This window comes from Ostrea edulis, chromosome 7 (assembly GCF_947568905.1).
Source record: "Ostrea edulis chromosome 7, xbOstEdul1.1, whole genome shotgun sequence".
Taxonomy (NCBI): Eukaryota; Metazoa; Mollusca; class Bivalvia; order Ostreida; family Ostreidae; genus Ostrea; species Ostrea edulis.
The window spans coordinates 46,139,783-46,160,142 of NC_079170.1; the positions used below are offsets into that span (position 1 = coordinate 46,139,783).

At 34.4% G+C, this 20,360-nt stretch overlaps 1 protein-coding gene and 1 long non-coding RNA gene across 3 annotated transcripts; one reads left to right on the forward strand and one right to left on the reverse strand.

Moving 5' to 3' along the window:
* Positions 1 to 318: 318 nt before the first annotated feature.
* LOC125654193 (histone acetyltransferase KAT2A-like) lies at positions 319 to 20,360 on the reverse strand. Of its 2 annotated transcripts, none has more exons than XM_048884028.2 (17): positions 20,136 to 20,360; positions 16,712 to 16,835; positions 15,925 to 16,070; positions 15,707 to 15,796; positions 14,262 to 14,443; positions 13,190 to 13,381; positions 12,892 to 12,998; positions 11,219 to 11,383; positions 10,643 to 10,788; positions 9,528 to 9,736; positions 8,657 to 8,783; positions 8,419 to 8,529; positions 6,459 to 6,602; positions 5,677 to 5,825; positions 2,605 to 2,671; positions 2,370 to 2,454; positions 319 to 1,243 (listed from the first exon to the last, which is right to left on the reverse strand). In XM_048884028.2, the coding sequence occupies exons 1-17, from the start codon at positions 20,322 to 20,324 to the stop codon at positions 1,050 to 1,052; spliced, it is 2,427 nt and encodes an 808-aa protein (XP_048739985.2). In that variant the 5' UTR covers positions 20,325 to 20,360; the 3' UTR covers positions 319 to 1,049. The 2 variants fall into 2 exon arrangements, with proteins under 2 accessions (XP_048739985.2, XP_056000530.1); XM_056144555.1 differs by lacking the exon at positions 20,136 to 20,360 and adding an exon at positions 17,010 to 17,040.
* On the forward strand, positions 17,028 to 17,603 carry LOC125654195 (uncharacterized). The gene is made up of 2 exons (XR_007362239.2): positions 17,028 to 17,167; positions 17,375 to 17,603. It is a non-coding gene; the product is annotated as an uncharacterized LOC125654195 (long non-coding RNA).

Sequence of the window (20,360 nt, forward strand, 5' to 3'; positions counted from 1 at the left end):
TAATGAAAGACATGCAGTGTCTGCTTTATTTGCAGTCTCATCTTCTCCCTTCTACTCGGTTGCAGACCTGCTGTCGATGCCAATTCTAAAATATTTTCACATTCTTTCACAAACAATGTGTGCGTTCCATTGACATTATTAATATTTTTATGTGCACGGCAATAATTTCGTTTGACAAATCAATTAACATACATTACCAGTCAAACTATATTCAGTTGCGTAAAAGGGTGGTAGTGAAGAGGTAAATCCACAGGACGGACCCGATATGAAGGAGTAGCTCACTACGCGAGTCAACTCAATAAAATGACAGACACACAGTAAATGGTGGAAGAAAGGATTGTTCCTGTCTAAACAAGATACTTATTACAAAAGTATTACAACGTAAAATAAAATGTGATCAAATGAAATGGCATGTACTCAGTTTTGTTAATGTCACATGAGATTCAATGCAGGGCTAAGTACTCCCTGATCAATAAATGATATGTACAAGATTATTACATTCATGTACAGTTTCTTTGGTTGCACAGCTATGAAACAAACTTTCAGACATATCCTGTATTTAAGTTTATAACCATCAAAAATTTTACTGGTGGCACAACAATGAAATTGACTTTCCTACAAGTCAATGATTTCTCTTTTTAACCATAATAGTGCTTATTGGCAACACGGCCTTGAAATTCACTTTAAAATTTCCATAAGTCAAGCATCTCTCATCACAATTTTTTCTGGTTGCAAAGCAATGAAATTCACTTTTCCACGAGTCCAGTGTCTCTAAATTTACCCATCACAAATTCCTTGTTTACAAAGCAGTGTAATTCACTTATCCACGAGTCCAGCGTCTCTCAGTTTATCCATCACTTATCCATGAGACCAGCGTCTATGACTTTACCCAACACTTATCCATGAGACCGGCATCTCTCAGTTCACCCATCAATTGAATTATCCACGAGACCAGCGTCTCTCAGTTTACCGAACACTTATCCACGAGTCCAGCGTCTCTGACTTTACCCAACACTTATCCATGAGTCTAGCGTCTCTCAGTTTACCCATCACTTATCCACGAGACCAGCGTCTTTCAGTTTACCCATTGCAAACTTTTCCAGTGTGTTGGCACACTTGTAATACTCCGTATCGGGTTTGTTGTACGATCTACAGTTTGTAAAGATCCGGGTCATGTCCGCAATAAACAGTCTTTTGTGACAATAGTAACGATTCTTTAGACGTTCAGCCATTGTCTTCAGATCTGAAATATTTACCACAGTAATACAATGTTCTCCTATAAACTGTCACCTGCTCAAGAAGCCCAAGGTGGAACAAGCATTCAATAATAATAAGAGTTCTGTAAAGCGGGACACATTCCTTTTCAATGAGTGTCTAAAAGATTTTTCTATGAAGTCCCTAATGACCTTGACATTAGACCCCAAAATCATTAGTGTTCTTCCTCTCGATAAAAAAACTAAATGTGAGGAATGAAATCAATCGAGTAAAGAATGTGGCCTTTAGAGAGTCTACAAGGTCAGTGTTTCACACACTCCCACAGACAACAAACAGTCCTGTTACTATATCCCCTCTCACTGTGAATTGTGAGTGGATAATAAGCAACATACAGGGATTAATTTACAGATATATAAAAATCTACATACAACAGTGCAATCACGAGCAAAAACAATATTCACAAAAAAAAAAAAATTCTTTATCAAACTTTACAGATGTAATTTCTTCTCAGATATTAATAAATTAAAGTTTGCTATTGTCAGACAGGTCAGCAGTTTCTTGACATAATTTTGAGAGAACGGGAATTATCTTGGTGTTCCTCTCCTCCTCCCTCTGTTTTAATTGAATGAATTCAAAATTATGAAAAAATACTGATGACAGTTCCGAGTCTATTGTAATGGTGAGATGTTTATTGAAATTGGACCAGAAATCATTTTGAGGAAAAAATACTTGTCAATGAATTATAGAGATTTTTTTGGTGAACTATGATTTGGCACATAACTGTACATGTATAACAACAAGTTTGAGAAAATGCAAAATCTCAATTTTTTAAGCATCCCAGCAATGATCTGAGAATCATGAAAGGTTTTGAAACTTGGTGGTTTTGATCATTTTTTTTTTCTTTTCAACATTCATAAAAATGTAAAAGCAACTTCTCTTTCAATAGCAAATTATATTACACATTCCTGAATTGAGCAATTCGAAATGTTATACAAGTATTCAAATAAAACACCAATTTCAATGCATATCATTTTCCACTGTTACAAAGTTGGGTCTCATTACTTAATGCTGTGTGACAAAGCCAAAAAATACACATACACTGTACATACCCATTGGGAACTTGATGTGGTCATAATAATGTACGGTGCACTTACCCATTGGGAACTTGATGTGGTCGTAATAATCTGGGGCATCTGATTTCTCAACAGGCTTAAGGAACGGCCAGGCACTCGCATGGCTCTGAAAGTTTAACAACAACGTACAATGAACACATATAATCAATTTCTTTATCTATTAAATGACAATCACAAACATAGAATAAATCAAGGCTTTACCCTGGCTTGCTGTATAATGGTCTTATCACAAACATAAAATAAAACAAGACTTTACCCTGGCTTGCTGTATAATGGTCTTCAGTATGTTGTGTAGCTGGTCAGGATCTGTGGGTGGGTCTTTGCTGAAACAAAGTTAGTTATACCTTATCAACACAAATTCTGAAATATATCGACATGTAACTGTAGTTTAAATCAATTTTGTTGGCATCAGATTCCGTGGTTTGGCTTGAAATGAAGAAGAGACATTTATATTCAAATTTGTGGAAAGCTAAACTTTGTTCTGTTCTTTTATGTGATATATATTTGATTTTTGTGACTTTGTTCATCCACAAAAACAGCGACAATCCAATCATGTTCAATGAATAATAAAACTGTAGTACATTATCTAGATATACATGTAGGTAATCAATGTGCATGATTCTTTAATACATCATTTGAAATCTAGCCAACCACACAATTCTTTACATCTCATTTGAACACCTACTAAACACAATTCTTAATATCTCATTTCAACAGCCAGCGAACCAAACACAATTCTTTATATCTCATTTGAACACCTACTAAACACAATTCTTAATATCTCATTTCAACAGCCAGCGAACCAAACACAATTCTTTATATCTCATTTGAACACCTAGCCAACCACACAATTCTTTATCTCGTTTGAATACCTAATAAACACTGTTCTTTATCTCATTTGAATACCTAATAAACACTGTTCTTTATCTCATTTGAATACCTAATAAACACTGTTCTTTATCTCGTTTGAATACCTAATAAACACTGTTCTTTATCTCATTTGAACACCTAATAAACACTGTTCTTTATCTCGTTTGAATACCTAATAAACACTGTACTTTATCTCATTTGAATACCTAATAAACACTGTTCTTTATCTCATTTGAACACCTAATAAACACAAATCTTTATCTCGTTTGAATACCTAATAAACACTGTTCTTTATCTCATTTGAATACCTAATAAACACAAATCTTTATCTCATTTGAATACCTAACAAACACAAATCTTTATCTCATTTGAATACCTAACAAACACAAATCTTTATCTCATTTGAATGCCTAATAAACACAAATCTTTATCTCATTTGAATACCTAATAAACACTGTTCTTTATCTCATTTGAATACCTAATAAACACAAATCTTTATCTCATTTGAATACCTAATAAACACTGTTCTTTATCTCATTTGAATACCTAATAAACACAAATCTTTATCTCATTTGAATGCCTAATAAACACAAATCTTTATCTCATTTGAACACCTAATAAACACAATTATTATATACCTAATAAATAGTCTATTATAAAATCTGCATAAAATCTAGAGAATGTTAGCGTTCAATATCCTGAGAATTTATTGAACACTAACTTTGCTTTGCGTAAATTGTGTGCGCACGAAACATTCCGAGTATGAGCGTTCAATATTGATGTTACCGTAACGACATAAACAAGCAAAAATGGCAGACGACAGTCCTCCGAATCTGACAGAGCCAGTATTTGATATCATATTCATCTATCTAAACAAAATGTTTTATTGTACATAAATTATGATGTCCCCATTCACAAAATCAGTTTGCTTCATGCATTAATGACAGGTTTAATATTGAACAGTTAAGAAATGCATACTGATATTGCACACCTTCACCTTATATGCCAATATTGATGAATTCTCGTCTATTTTGGAGTATTTTGAGTGAAAAGGGATATAATTTAACAACTAAATACTTTAGCTATATAATAAAAGGGTTATTAAACTTATATTGGTGAATATTGGCACTCGTTGGCTGTTAAAATGCACTCGCAAGCTCATGCATATTCACAGCCAACTCGTGCCAATATTCACCAATATAAGTTCAATAACCCTATATTATTATATAGCTAATAAATAGTCTATTATAAAATCTACGTAAAATCTAGAGAATATTAGCGTTCAATATCCTGAGAATTTATGTACAGTAAAACATTTTGTTTAAGTAAATATCAAATACCAGCTCTGTCAGATTCGGAGGACCGTCGTCTGTCATTTTGGCTTGTTGTTTACGTCGTTACGATATGGTCAATATTGAATGCTCATACTCAGAATGTCTCAGGCGCACACGATTTACGCAATGCAAAGTTAGCGTTCAATAAATTCTCAGGATATTGAACGCTAACATTCTCTAGATTTTACGCAGATTTTTTAATAGACTATTTATTAGCTATATAATAAACACAATAATTATTCTTTATCTTGTTAGAACAGCTAGCCAACCATAATGTAACCTACCCGTATATGTATAAACTAAATATTACTTTTCACTATCAGAATATACTGTTCTCCTTCTCAATAAAAATAGCCCCCTTTTTTTCTGGCAGGAGGTGGGGGGGGGGGGGGGGGGGGGAGTGAGTATCAAACTGTGCCATGGCCTATGTAAATTCATATCGAACAAAAAATAATAAAAGTAATAATTAATTATGTATGTATTTAAAATTGCAGTTGTGTACATATTCTAGAAAACACGAATTCAGCATTTGTATATATATCACATAAGTGAGAGCTACATGAACAGTATTAGCTCCGTGCTACATTGTATATGCAGTATGTGAGCACTGTGAATAAGCAAACATACAACGTACATGTACAACTAGTAAATCATAAATATTACTACATGTAATAGACAAGCACACATCAGTACAATATATATGCAGTATGTATTTGTACATGTATTACGTAACTTGTAAACAAAACTGGTACTCAGTGCTTTATATCATATATATGTACATGTAGCTATTGGGCTAAACTGTGCATCTCTGTTTTTGATGGTCCACACCATTCCTAATGTTATGTCTGGTTTCCACCCCCTGTCCACTTTACCTATCATCCACATCTGGTTTCCACCCCCTATCCACTTTACCTATCATCCACATCTGGTTTCCACCTCTTGTCCACTTTCCCTACCTATTATCCACATCTGGTTTCCACCCACTGTCCACTTTCCCTATCTATCATCCACATCTGGTTTAAACTCTCTCTCCACTTCACCTAGTATCCATGTCTAGTTTCCACCCCCTGTCCACTCTCCCTTCTTAATATCCACATCTGGTTTCTAGTCCCTGTCCACTTTACCTTGTATCCACGTCTGGTTTCCAGCCCCTGTCTAGGATGCCTGGTATGTTCTCGATGGGAATCTGTCTCACTCCCTCCTTGAAACACTTTAACCCCGGGTACACCTTCTGCATTTCTGACTGTTTCCTCTCAATGATCTTCTTCACAATCTGTCCAATAAAGCAGGGAAATTTGACAGCACTATTAAAACTGAAAAATTTCCTGACCACAAAGATAGATGTATCGATTAAAAGAAAATATCACTCCAAAATTCAATAACAGAAGCACAAAATTGTAGTCAACCAAATTTTCACTGTCAATTGAGTAAACGAGTCACATGACTCAAAACAAAGCTCAACAGTTTGTTAAAATGTTTTCAAGAGACTGTTTATGTGATGAAAGAACCCATAAAATCAATATCAGTAAGTACAAGAAGCATCGTTTTACTGATTAGTTGTGAGTTTAACATTAAATTCGACTTGGAAGTATTCAAAATTGGCTTGAGGCAGCAAAATTTCCAGTAATGGCACTGGTTCTGACGTTTTCCTGGCAATTATCAAAATCATAAAAAAATCAGGAAAACGTCAAGATATATCAGACTAAGACAGAGGGTAAGGTAAACAATGCCTGCTAACGTGTAAAACATTGCTAAAGTTCCAAAAAAAATCAAATCTTTTGTGACGTTTTCATCTATTCCTTCATCACATATAGATGTACACGTGGTAGATTTAAACAATCAGTGAACTATCTATCTAGTCTTTAAAACTCTGTAATTGCCACATTGAATTTTGTTCTTGCATTACCTCTCGCTGTTTGCGTATGATGCTGGAGAAGTTGGTGTAAGAGATCTTGGGGTTCAGCTCACAGCCCATGAGAGTGGCTCCCTCATAGTCCTTTATGTATCCTAGGTAGGCCGACTTGGCTAATTTTATCTCCTTGGAAAATCCCTGCATACATATCGATTCAATTGTTCATCTTTCATTTCGATGTTTCTAATCACAAGCTTTATGTACATGACATGTATGTACATGTAAGAGTACAGACATTAAATAGACCATACACACTATCAGTATACAGTAAAACATGGTTTCAGTGAACACACTTTTAACGAATGCACGCTTAAAACAAAGTGATTTTCATTACATGTACCTGTAGGTTTAAAACATATTATGAACTTTTCATACATGTACATATTTTTTTAAAATGTAAAATCAGAATTGTCCCTAGCAGTTTGCTGTAAGTGTGTTTTACTGTAATTATACCCCCTGCTACAAAGTTGTCCGTCTGTAGACGCAATGGTTTCCGAACTCTAAAGTGTTATCCTTTCCACCTACAGTCACCATATCATACATATGGACTACCCATGGGACGAAGATGTTCCCTATCGATTTTGAGGTCAAAAGGTCAAAGATCAAGCACACTGGACATTGAAGTAGCAATATGGTTTCCGGGTTCTAAAGTGTTATCCTTTCCACCTACAGTCACCATATCATACATATGGACTACCCATGGGACGATGTTCCCTATCACATTTGGGGTCAAAAAGTCAAAGGTCAAGCACACTGGACATCGAAGTAGCAATATGGTTTCCGGGCTCTAAATGTTATCCTTTCCACCTATCAAATTTGGGGTCAAAAGGTCAAAGGTTAAGCACACTCCTAGAGAAGAGACTACACAAGGTTTTGTTATGCCCTCTCTTTTTTACACTCAGGAAAGAGGTAACTTATACCTATTAACAACACCCTTTGGGATATTGGGGTAAGCAGGGGGTATTCTTGGTGAGCATTGCTCACAGTACTTCTTGTTATTTTGGGAGACTTCTATAAACATAATCATTTACTTAACACTATATTTATTATAACACATTTATACAATCTAAGGTCAAGGGTTAGGGTTACCCTAACCTTAACATCTTTAACTATAGCATAATCTAGACCTAACCCAAATCCAACTATAGCAGCAGAATTGTGTGTTATCACTGACATTTTTCTCAAACTAAAACTAAGTTTCTACAAAAGCCATTGCAGTCAAAAATGTAATATAAGAAATAAATTTTCATTTTAAAACAACACTTACTATGGACGGTCATGCGACCGAATCCCAGAATACTGGAATGTGATCACTTAATGTACTAAATAGTTACTTACTTGATTAACGTACCGATTGTTATTGTACTAAATAGTTACTTACTTGATTAATGTACCGATTGTTTAATGTACTAAATAGTTACTTACCTAACTAATGTACCGATTGGTTAATGTACTAAATAGTTACTTACCTAACTAATGTACCGATTGGTTAATGTACTAAATAGTTACTTACCTAACTAATGTACCGATTGGTTAATGTACTAAATAGTTACTTACCTAACTAATGTACCGATTGGTTAATGTACTGAATAATTACTTACCTAACTAATGTACTGATTGGTTAATGTACTAAATAGTTACTTACCTAACTAATGTACTGATTGGTTAATGTACTAAATAGTTACTTACCTAACTAATGTACCAATTGGTTAATGTACTAAATACTTACTTACCTAACTAATGTACCGATTGGTTAATGTACCAAATAATTACTTACCTAACCAATGTACCGATTGGTTAATGTACTAAATAGTTACTTACCTAATTAATGTACCGATTGGTTAATGTACTAAATAGTTACTTACCTAACTAATGTATCGATTGGTTAATGTACTAAATAGTTACTTACCTAACTAATGTACTGATTGGTTAATGTACTAAATAGCTACTGTACCTGTTTCTTGAAGTATCCAATGGCATACTCATCAGCGAAGGTCAGGAAGTGCAGAATACTGTGACTAATGTGATAATCTTTAAGGTGGTTCATCATGTGAGTACCATATCCCTGGATAAACAACAAAAAACACTCAAAACATTGACAGCTGAAGAAAGATTGTCCGACATTCAGATCTCTGTGATGGTACCGTTCATACAAATGTACAGAGAGAATGACAGAATGTAAGCTTCCTGACCTTGACTTGTTCGTTGGAGGTCACTGCACAGAAGACAATCTCGGTGAATCCCTGGGTGGGGAACATCCTGAAGCAGATCCCTCCAATCACTTTATTGTCCTTCACCAGGGCCAGGCATTTGTGTTTCCTGTCCGAAAAATCCATTCACAGTGATGGTAAATAATAATGATAATAATAATAAATAATAATAAATAGTAAATAATCACGATTCCTGTCAGAAAAATCCATTCACAGTGATGGTAAATAATAATAATAATAAATAGTAAATAATCACAATTCCTGTCATAAAAATCCATTCACAGTGATGCTAAACAATCATGATTCCTGTCAGAAAATTCTGTTCTAAACTGAAAACCATATTGCAATGTGCTTACCAAATAATTATCTGAACAAGACAACACAGAACCAAGTATGCACTATAAACAAGATCAAAGTTTGAAATGTTACAGAGGCAATAATTGCCTGTTTCTTGGCAGGATGCAAACTATAGTCTATTTTGGCAAAAGGTTCCAAATACCATAAGATCAATCATCAAATTTATGCCCTTTAATATTCTAATGCATATTAGTACATTATTGACAACCATCAAAACTATTCCTAATCCATTTTTATCATTCATATTCATTAAGTTTTACACCCATTAAAAATACCTTCAATGTGGTAAATGCATCACATATTATATCAATAACAATGATCATATTTCATGAAAATTCATGATATCTATTGTAACTTTTATAAGTTATGTGTCTAAGTTATGTGTCTAAGTTATAAGTCTAACTTATGTGTCTAACTTATGTGTCTAGTAAGTTGTGTGTCTAAGTTATGTGTCTAAGTTGTGTGTCTAAGTTATGTGTCTAAGTCATGAACTTACGGATCAAACACAAGCCTGGTGATATATTCCTTGGGCATTCTCGGTAATTGATGGGAGAAAACATTCTGAAGGCCGATGAGCCAGACCAGTGTCTGTTTGGAGGGCTTCTTACTGAGACTGTTACCGACCACATGGAACTCAATCACACCCTTATTCTCCTCTCGCCTGGCTGCCTCGTCACGGGCCACGTGGGCCGGGAACAGTGTGGGCTACAAGATATGGAATCAGAATCTAAACAACAACCCCACACATACACACATGGGCCGGGAACAGTGTGGGCTACAAAGAAAACGAATCGGGAGTCTAAATATAATTTTAAAAAAACACCCCCTGCGTTTTACAGGGTGTCAAGCCACTTTTGGTCTAAAAAATATTAGGATTATAAGATTTTGTTTTAGCAGTTTATAGGGCAAATTACAAATTTACAGCAGATTTATAGGAATAAATAGGGTTTTTATTAAAGAGTTTGTAAAATTCTTTTACTGTTTCTGCATAAAAATCTAGCAAGCATAGTATTTTACTGGGGAAGAAATATTATTAAACATAAACAAAGACAAAATCCTTTCAGATGTGGACAGTTTTCCAGCCAATAGACACTTCTTATACAATCATCATAGTTATTCTCTTCCTAACAATTTAATTATATATCAATCTAGCATCAGCTCCTGGATTTTAGGTGTTTTCCCCCCTTTTTTATCATTTTTGAAAATTGGGCTGTCATTTTTTGGGGGGATATATCGGGCTTTATAGGGATTTTAATGACTTATAGGAAAAATATAGGAACCTTCAAGCTTATAGGAAAATATAAGAATAAATAGGGACTTGAAACCCTGCAGTTTTATTTCACATTGAGTTTCTCATTACCATACAATATTCATCTGAATCAGTAGGATAACAGACTTACATACTACAGTAACTAGCATATGAATACACTGCAAATAGATAAAAACACATCACACAAATTACTCTGTTTACAACATTGGAAATTGGTGTAGAAGCATAAAAAGTTAATAATGACATACAGCACTGATGGTTTTCAGGAAGTCCTGTTTCAGTGGTGTGTACATCTTTACTTAGTAATACATGTTTATATTTACATACACCAATATACTTACATCTGGCCCCACCATCTGCTCCGGTTCCGTGATAGTCGACACAATGTTGGTCACAAGATCTGAGGAAACATCTCCCTCGATCCTCTTCCTCTTGATATCCTCAGGACCAAAGGATTCCTCAAGTTTACGTTTCAACTCAGAACTTCCTGTACGAATCAATTTATACAACTCCACATTATAGTACACTACAGCACTTGCTCACTCTATGATATAATCTGCTTAAACTTAACATGCTTTCTCTGGAAAGTTTAATGTTTTGCATTCTGCACTAAATCCCCCCCCCCCCCCCCCCCTCGTTTTACGAAATATTTGTGACACTTGGGGACATGTCCAGGTTTGGTGTACAACAGAATTGTAACACAAAATAATCACAAGTATTAAAGTTAAAAGTTGATTACAGTATCCCTTTTTTAGTATTTGGCAAAAAGATACCAAATCTTGAATTGACCGCTTTTCGAAATAATGGAAAAGTACAGTATTCCAACAAAAACATGCGAAATAATTACTATGAACACCAGGGAAAAATCTTACAAACTGGACCACCAGGTTTTCAGAAGATTTCCCATAATACCTCACCTGTGTCCGATCTGGATGACCGTCTGGCTCCCACCACCCCCGGGCTGAGATTGATGGAGGTGAAATTTTCTGCTGCCTCCTTGGTCGTGGGCGTAGTTGGCAGTGGCCCAATAGACAGGAACCGACTCAAACCACTAACACCTGTAGCTAATGATGGGGTGGTGGCTATTGTAAATAAAAATCAACAAAATTGTACATTCCAGAAATATAACAAGATAAGCTTGACTTTAAGCTGGCATGCAGATAAGCACAAAATAACACAAACTACATGCACAACAAATTTTTAGACTGACATTTACATTGTTTATTTGCTTATGGCTTTCTTTCCATCAGAATAATTTTAGGAATCCCTCCTTCAGAAAAATTCTGTACCTAGTGAATTTGCAAGCAATTTTTTTTAAACCAAGTACTAATATTGGGAAGTAGGACTTTCATAAATTTTATTTTGAACATTTTCTTGGTTTTGTACTTTTTTCATTTTTAATGTAACTTTCTGATACTTGGTTGATACTCTATGCATTTGTAACTATGTGTGTATATGTGGTGTTTGTAACTATGTGTGTATATGTGGAGTTTGTATTTTACGTGTGGTTGGTGGTGTTTGTAAGTTATGAGTGGATGTTGGTGTTTGCAATTTACATGTGGTTGGTGGTGTTTGTATCTGTGTGATTGCTGCAGTGTTTGTAACTTACATGTGGTTGGTGGTGTTTGTATCTGTGTGATTACTGCAGTGTTTGTAACTTACGTGTGGTTGGTGGTGTTTGTAAGTTACGTGTAGTTGGTGGTGTTTGTATCTGTGTGATTACTACAGTGTTTGTAACTTACATGTGGTTGGTGGTGTTTGTATTTGTGTGATTACTGCAGTGTTTGTAACTTACATGTGGTTGGTGGTGTTTGTATTTGTGTGATTACTGCAGTGTTTGTAACTTACGTGTGGTTGGTGGTGTTTGTAAGTTACGTGTAGTTGGTGGTGTTTGTATCTGTGTGATTACTGCAGTGTTTGTAACTTACATGTGGTTGGTGGTGTTTGTATTTGTGTGATTACTGCAGTGTTTGTAACTTACGTGTGGTTGGTGGTGTTTGTATCAGTGTGATTGCTGGTGTTTGTAAGTTAAGTGTGCTTGGTGGTGTTTGTAAGTTACGTGTAGTTGGTGGTGTTTGTATCTGTGTGATTACTGCAGTGTTTGTAACTTACATGTGGTTGGTGGTGTTTGTATCTGTGTGATTACTGCAGTGTTTGTAACTTACGTGTGGTTGGTGGTGTTTGTAAGTTACGTGTAGTTGGTGGTGTTTGTATTTGTGTGATTACTGCAGTGTTTGTAACTTACATGTGGTTGGTGGTGTTTGTATTTGTGTGATTACTGCAGTGTTTGTAACTTACGTGTGGTTGGTGGTGTTTGTATCAGTGTGATTGCTGGTGTTTGTAAGTTAAGTGTGCTTGGTGGTGTTTGTAACTTACGTGTGGTTGGTGGTATTTGTATCTGTGTGATTACTGCAGTGTTTGTAACTTACATGTGGTTGGTGGTGTTTGTATCTGTGTGATTACTGCAGTGTTTGTAACTTACGTGTGGTTGGTGGTGTTTGTAAGTTACGTGTGGTTGATGGTGTTTGTAACTTACATGTGGTTGGTGGTGTTTGTAACTTACGTGTGGTTGGTGGTGTTTGTAACTTACGTGTGGTTGGTGGTGAACCGGCTACATTGGCAGCATTCTGTGAGAAGTCGGGGTCCCAGATTGGCGAGTTAGTGCCATACACTTCCTCCTCCAACATCGACAAAAACCTGTAACCAACAACAAAAACCTGTAACCAACAACAAAAAACTGCAACCAAAAACTTTAACCACCTTGGGAAGTACTCACCTTGGGAAATGAGTAAGAAAAGTTTTGTAAAGCTATGACATCACCTTGGGAAGTGAGTGATACTCACTTTGGGAAATGAGTAAGAAAAGCTTTGTAAAGCCCCAACACTCACCTTGGGAAGTGAGTAAGAACTAGCGTTCTTTTTTCTGGAGGCATCCTCTCCTTCTCGGCCCGAAATTTATCCAGGAGTTGTCTCCTCATGGTTTGGAACACCGAGCGCAGTACCGTTCTGCCAAAGATCAGGGTCGTCTCATACCGCGGCAGACTGTCACAGAATGCCGGAACATGACAGTAACACAACCATCTGAAGGGACACAAATATTCCAGTCAAAAAATAAAATCAATCTCTAATTCATACTGATGCCATTGCTTCGTCTATCGATAGACATCTACTACATTAAATATACATATGCAAGGGGGCACAATAATCATAAGAAATAAATTTTTATTTTTGAAAATACATGAGGGTTTGAACTGTGATGCTTCACGCCAGCATACCTCATGATGCATGTTAGTGCTTCATGGAAAGTACTGATGTGAAGTATTGTAATTCACACTCTCATGTATTTTCAAAAATGAAATTTATATTTACATTCTACTATCATTTCTGTCCGAATTCTTAATAATTGAAATAGACTTACTATATTTATCAAGATTCATAATGTACATTGTTCACAACTGCATCACACCCAAGAGGATATGGCTATCATTATAATGAAGGCCAAAACATAGGAAATGTAAATATAGGTCATTCAAACATCAATCAGTTTCACAACAATATATGTTTGAATTGCTAATTACCCATAATTCAGTGTGCATCATATATATTGTAACATCAGCAAGAATCAAAGGAAACACACTTGAATTTTGATTTTTTAGGAATTTACAAGAACTTCACAATATATGTACACTGTACTCATCATTAAATCAGGATTTTAAGGAGTATTATTCTATTCTACAGAGTCATTCTATTGGCATGATAATCCAACCAACATTGCAAAATTATGTGAATGTATGAGTACAACATTTTGCTATTTTCTCGGTTGAACATGGAACAAAAAATCAAGTTTAACATGCATAGTTTTATTTAAAAGGAAAGATTATACTCAAATGACTGCTCTAATAAAAGAAAACTAAAAATTGTTTAAGTTTGAGATTTTTACGAGAAATCCAAGTCAGGTCACCTTGTGTAGTTGACTTTATAGGTCTGCATGTCCTCTGTACCAGCATGCTGTTGGCGACTGGTCGGCGTTTCCAACTTCCAGTGATTTAAACAGTGGAGAAACATCTTAGCCAGGTCATACATCGTCTGCCATTCACGTTGTGCTAGATGTCCGAATTTGTACACCACAAAATTTGTCACTCCCTGTCAGAATGAACCATAAATAATGAACAATAATTACACTACTTATTCTTGCATTTTTCATAAGGATTTCTAGACTTTTATATGCTGTGGTGACAAATTGATGCTCTGAATTTCACAATGATAATTCATTTAGGAAAGACGCGTGGAGGCAAAACATTATTTACAGAATGACATGCTGTAAATCCCTTATACAGGGGAATTCAGTACTGTACACATCATTATTTGCATGCTAAGTCCATGGCCACAGAAAATCAGCGGAATTTCTATCAAAGTACTTTAAGTTCTCTTTTTTCTCCCATTGAAACAATTACACTACATATAGTGTATTTATGATTGGTCTGCCAGACATGGTCACAATGGTGAATTCTATTGTCACAATACGATACATATTGCAACCTATGCCACGACTCAATAATTTCAATACGATACAATTTACAGAAGAAACCAATATTTTAAATAAATAAGTTACATTGAAGAAAAAATTAATTACCAAGATTCTAAATCATAATCTTAAAAGCAAAATGTTCCCAAACTGCCAAACGGTAAGATACCTGTTGCCTCTGTAGTTTAAACTGATAAAGTTTATTATCATTTTTGTCAACCTCAAGGCAAACAACATTCTGAACTTTATTCAACGCTATTTTGTCCCTCATGCAGGTAAAAATAACAAGTACAGGCTGAGCCTGATGTATTTTACTGAACCCGTTTGTATTAAACGTATCGAATATCAAGGCAATGAATCGAACATTGCATCGAGCGTTTATATTGAACAGTATCGTCGATATTTTGGTGAATCGTTTCAGCCCTAGTCACAATAATGGTGAATCAAAATAAACCGCTAAGTAATCATGATGCAGATATGTCTAACATTGCAGGAAAAGTCTGTTTTATATTCATTTCATTTAAAACCGTAAGAATCTACAGATTCTCTCTCTGCTAAAACCTGGGCAGAGTTGGCAAAAGAGCACCCACCAGACATTATGTCCTGTAGATCTGGGACAATTTGAAATTTATTAGACAAATTAGAAATTTTAAAATCAAATGTAAATGAAAACTATGTCTTGCTAAGAAATCTACAAAGGCAAAATTGTGGAAATATGATATTGCAAAATACAAGTGATTTACAGCACATTTGTATTTAACACAGAAAAGTTAGATTCTGGCAGAATAACATTAAATTTACAATTACTATAAGTCCAGGACGTGTTCAAACATAGTAACATCAATATCATAATGGGAACAAGAAACACTTGTAGGTCAAACCTTGGCTATACTGGGTTTTTCAAATGGAGGGCTTCCTAGGGGTCCTTCTATGGTGGGACTACTCATGTTCAGGATGCATTTCCTTAATAGCTGTGAAAATTATAAAGGGACACAAATAAAGCAAATTACATCAAAAGAAATAAATATGAAATTTGATATAAAAGACTATCTATCCAAACCCCTGCTGATATTATTTCAGATATGTACGTAGTAGTTACTTTAAACAGGAAAAAGTAGACTTGTTTCGTTTCAGCATCTTCCTCTTTGTGAACACACATAAACAGGTTCTCGACATCCACAACGATTCTTAGCAGGCGATTCAGCTCCTCCTCGGGTGTGTTGTCTAAATGAGATACATGGGCACCTGCAAAGCAGAAAGAAAAACTTAAGAACAAAACCCATAAAAATTTACAAATAGGAATTACATTGGTTGCATTAAAAGTTAAATTTATTGATTATATAAATTATAAATTAATTTTATAATGGGTCCTGTCATGTTTTGTTTTGCAGGGGAAGGGGACTGCATGATAAAATGTGTTAATGTATGCATAAAAAATTGTCCCCTACTTTAGACATGTGTCATTTTATACAAAGTATTTCATAGAAAATTGTAAAAAAAAAATTGAAGAGTTATCTCATCAACATCGTCAGCATCTTCCTAATATACATGAAAGGTGAGAAGTGCTTTTGCTTTCTATGTGTATATGATTTAAAACAAAAAATTTGCATGATTATTATTATTATTAACATTGATTGTCGATGCCTTAGATTTATCATGACTTCCAAACTGGCACCAAGCAGAAATTTATCAGAAATATTTCAGCTTACTACATAAATACTCAAAAAGCACGACGGTTGCTTCAACAAAGCTAGGAACGATGGAGAACATGAAAAGTATTAATGTGTCTAGATTAACCCTTAATCAAAGCTATCGCTAATACAGCAACTGTATCACTGAAAACTCTTCCATTACAGCTGTCAAAACATGAACAGGACTTTACTTACTCAGTGTGTGATTACAGCTTCTACAAGGGTCTGTGAGATTGGCCAATGGCTGTGATACATCGACTCTGGGAGGCGTTGGAGGGGGATTTGGGTTCTTCCAACCATTGCACTTACAATTTTCCGTCTAAAAAATCAAGTTATAATATAACACTTTTTCAATCTGAAAGTCAGAAACTGTCAGTCATCAGTGAAAACATAGTGTATGCTGCTCTGTTTGGGTTAATAACAATCAATGCTATCTAATCTTGATTGAGAACACTGAAATTTGTTGCATATTGAAAGCCCTTCATTGGTATACATAACACTATCAAACTTCCGTTATATAAGCCGTCTCCTGCAAAGAACGATAACTCGTGCGTAGGGGCAATAACCTTTACCGTATTTCCGGTTGCAAGAACGTCGAGCCCTACTTTCGCTATAGCCGCGCGCTATTCTCTCGAGCCCTCTACAGACAAGGTAAGCTGTATTTGACGATTATTTTAAAACTTATTGATGATATATTAGTTTTAGAGGAGATTGTGTAATACAGTGTCACAAATTATAAGTGTAATAATGTGCAAGAATTCATGAAAATGAACATGCATAGATGTAGCTGTATCTAGTCTATATGCAGAGGGGATTTACATTTGATATCTGTTCTTATATTTACTTTTGTTGTTGTAGAAAATGTCGTGTGAGTCGTAGTCTACATGCTGTACAAATTTCAGGAGGATGAATGTTCACAGAGTCACTGTCAATGTCAATATAATAAAGGGAGGTGATTGCAGCTTTGAAGTTTTCTTTGGGATGAGACTTGGAATTAATGGGAATTTTCACTCCACAGAGCCTACACATACACTTTAACTTTAATTCATGCTCCATTTCTGTAGAAAAAATAAAGTTTTGAATAGATTTTGTCCTTTTCATTATTTGTTTTTACACAATGTAGCAAATTAGTATGTATATATGCAACAATACTTTCCATTATAAACAAGGATTATTTTAAGTGTATGCATATGAACACACTGATTTACAACATTTAAATGTCCATCTTGGGTCTCAAACCACCTATATATTATTTATATATGTGTGCTCAGACTCAAATGAGAAGTACAGACAACTCTCATCTTTTACCAAATATCTTGATGAAAACTTTTTCCTCCGGACACAACTTTTAAAATTATAAATATAAGATTCTTTAGAAAATTTATATGAACTTGAAATTCAGTCATCAAGATGTATGGTGAAAGATAAGTAGTATTCACATACTTTTCAAATTAGATGTATATGCAACTTTTCTCCAATATTTAGAGGGTATACATGCAGAATGTTATACTGCATGCAGCAGCTACCACAGGCATCTGAAATGTGGATACCCCCCATTTATTTAAAAAAAAAATACATTCTTTCAAATAAAAACATTCTTTTAATGTGTTCAGTCAATGGTCATTTATACTTAATCACAATCTGATTTAAAAGTTAATTTCAAATAATTTGTGTTCATGAATTTTCTTTGTATTTTTTTTTTTTTTTTTGCATTGTAATGTGTAATGTAATTCATTACTTTACCAAAGTAATTGTAATTTAATTAATTACTTATATGAATGAAAGTAACAGTAATTGTAAAGGTGAAAATTCCAATGTAATTGTAATTTAATGCGTTACATTTTAAAGTAATTGACACCAGGTCTGGTCATGTATAGCATAATGAAAATACACTAGGTAAAAAACAAAATTTGAAGATAAAAGGGGGAAGAAAAAACAGGTATCCCTTTAAGACATATTTTCAAGGTAATAACTTAAAATAATGGGAATATTGAAGTCGATTGAGTACACTAAATCGACTTTTGATATCATATATATACAGATATATATGTGTATTATATATATTTGTATATATATATGTATATTGTATATATACACACACAATAATAATAACAATAGATATATCAAAGTCAATCGAGTATACTAAATTGACTTGATATATATATATCTTTAAAATAATGGGAACATCAAAGTCAAATGAGTATACTATATTAACTTTTGATGTTATACATACACACACACAGAGATATATATTAGAAATATCAAAGTCAATTGAGTATATATACTAATTTGACTTTTTATACCATATATCATATTTAATATACTGATCTCTGAGTGTTGCATGTTGGTTTTAGTGCAGTATTTTCTATATATATATATATAATATATATTATATAGTCTATATATAATAATTTATGTGTACTATTTCTGTTTTATATATTATATAGATCTATATATATTTATATATATATATATATATATATATATATATATATATATATATTTGAGTGTGTACATGTGTGAGCAAATGATATAAGAGAGGGAGAGAAAATTTATTACACTATACAATATATATATATATATATATCCCCCCCCCTCCTACTTCCTCAGTGAATGCTGGCAGTGCAGTTCTGAGCAATAAGGGATCTTGTTCATATATGTGATATTTCGTGTATTAACAATTTTGCAGTCGTCTGCGCAGCTGGGGGCAATGTGTTTATGAGATTAATTTGTATTGTTCCTCATGTTGTTAAAATATTCAGCACATTACTTCATTATGTCATTTTTCTGTGCCAGACTTGTGATTTTCAGTCAAAGTGTAACCTGTAATACGAACGTGTACCCCCACAAAAAAAATACCAAAAGAATCTACGTATCCTCTATAACCATGAAAAAATTATCGTTTTATTCAACAAAATTCCATTAATGAGCAATAAAATTCTGCAAATATATATTTTTTATCACGATTTGAACTGAAAAAACTAGCGGAAGTCAACTGATTCGAATTTAAATTACCGTAGATAAAAATTTTCTCGCACGATCAGACTTAATTTCATACCACCGGGCTCGACATTTTGTGTTCTTTCGGAATCTGATGTGTGCGCATCCATTTAAAAATAGACTAATTTTCGATAGCCCTCGCGCATGTACCATATCCTAATAGAAAGAAACAGAAGCGAGATAAATAGAATACCCGTGACGTCACAGTTTCAGACGCAGTATTTCAAATATGGCTGACTGAGCAGGAGACGGGAAGTTTGATAGTGCATAATAATATGGTAGCCACATCTTTCTGAGATGCTGAAATAAGGTATCCACTAAACACTCAAACATGCATCATTTGAAATGACTAGAATGGTTTTGTAAATAATGCAGATAATTGACCATTTCTGACTTAATAATCATTATCCAACTCTTGATCCTCCATATAGTCAATAAATGATACATTTAAAATTGGCAATATCATAAATTTAACCAATTCTGCACTTTGAAACTGATAATGGGATATGTTTCCTGTTGCACGTTGCAATGGATTGATGAAAACTTTTTGGATAGCTCTAAGATTAAATATATAACAAATGCTGTAGTTTAAAATTACATATGTTGACAAAATATGAACCTTGCAGGACGAATACACGGCCAGTTTCTCCAACTTTTTCGTCCTTGAGTAATTTTTGACCATCGCTTTCTTCTGTGCAATGCGCTGTAGATTATTAGGGCGCGACATTTCACCCGTTGTGCCCTGTGTAGGAGGTTGCTTTCCTTGAATTTGTGCATCGTTAACTGGTAGCTTCTCCTCGTCGGCCATTTCAGTCGCTTATATCGTTCGTTATAAAAATAGTCT

Coding starts and splice junctions, on each gene's coding strand:
- LOC125654193 (XM_048884028.2), bottom strand. CDS start 20,324: ATGGCCGACGAGGAGAAGCTACCAGTTAACGATGCACAAATTCAAGGA. Junction 9,737..10,642: donor AGCAGATGGTGGGGCCAGAT/GTAAGTATATTG, acceptor CATATCTTGTAG/CCCACACTGTTCCCGGCCCA. Junction 2,455..2,604: donor CCATTATACAGCAAGCCAGG/GTAAAGTCTTGT, acceptor TTAAACTTTCAG/AGCCATGCGAGTGCCTGGCC.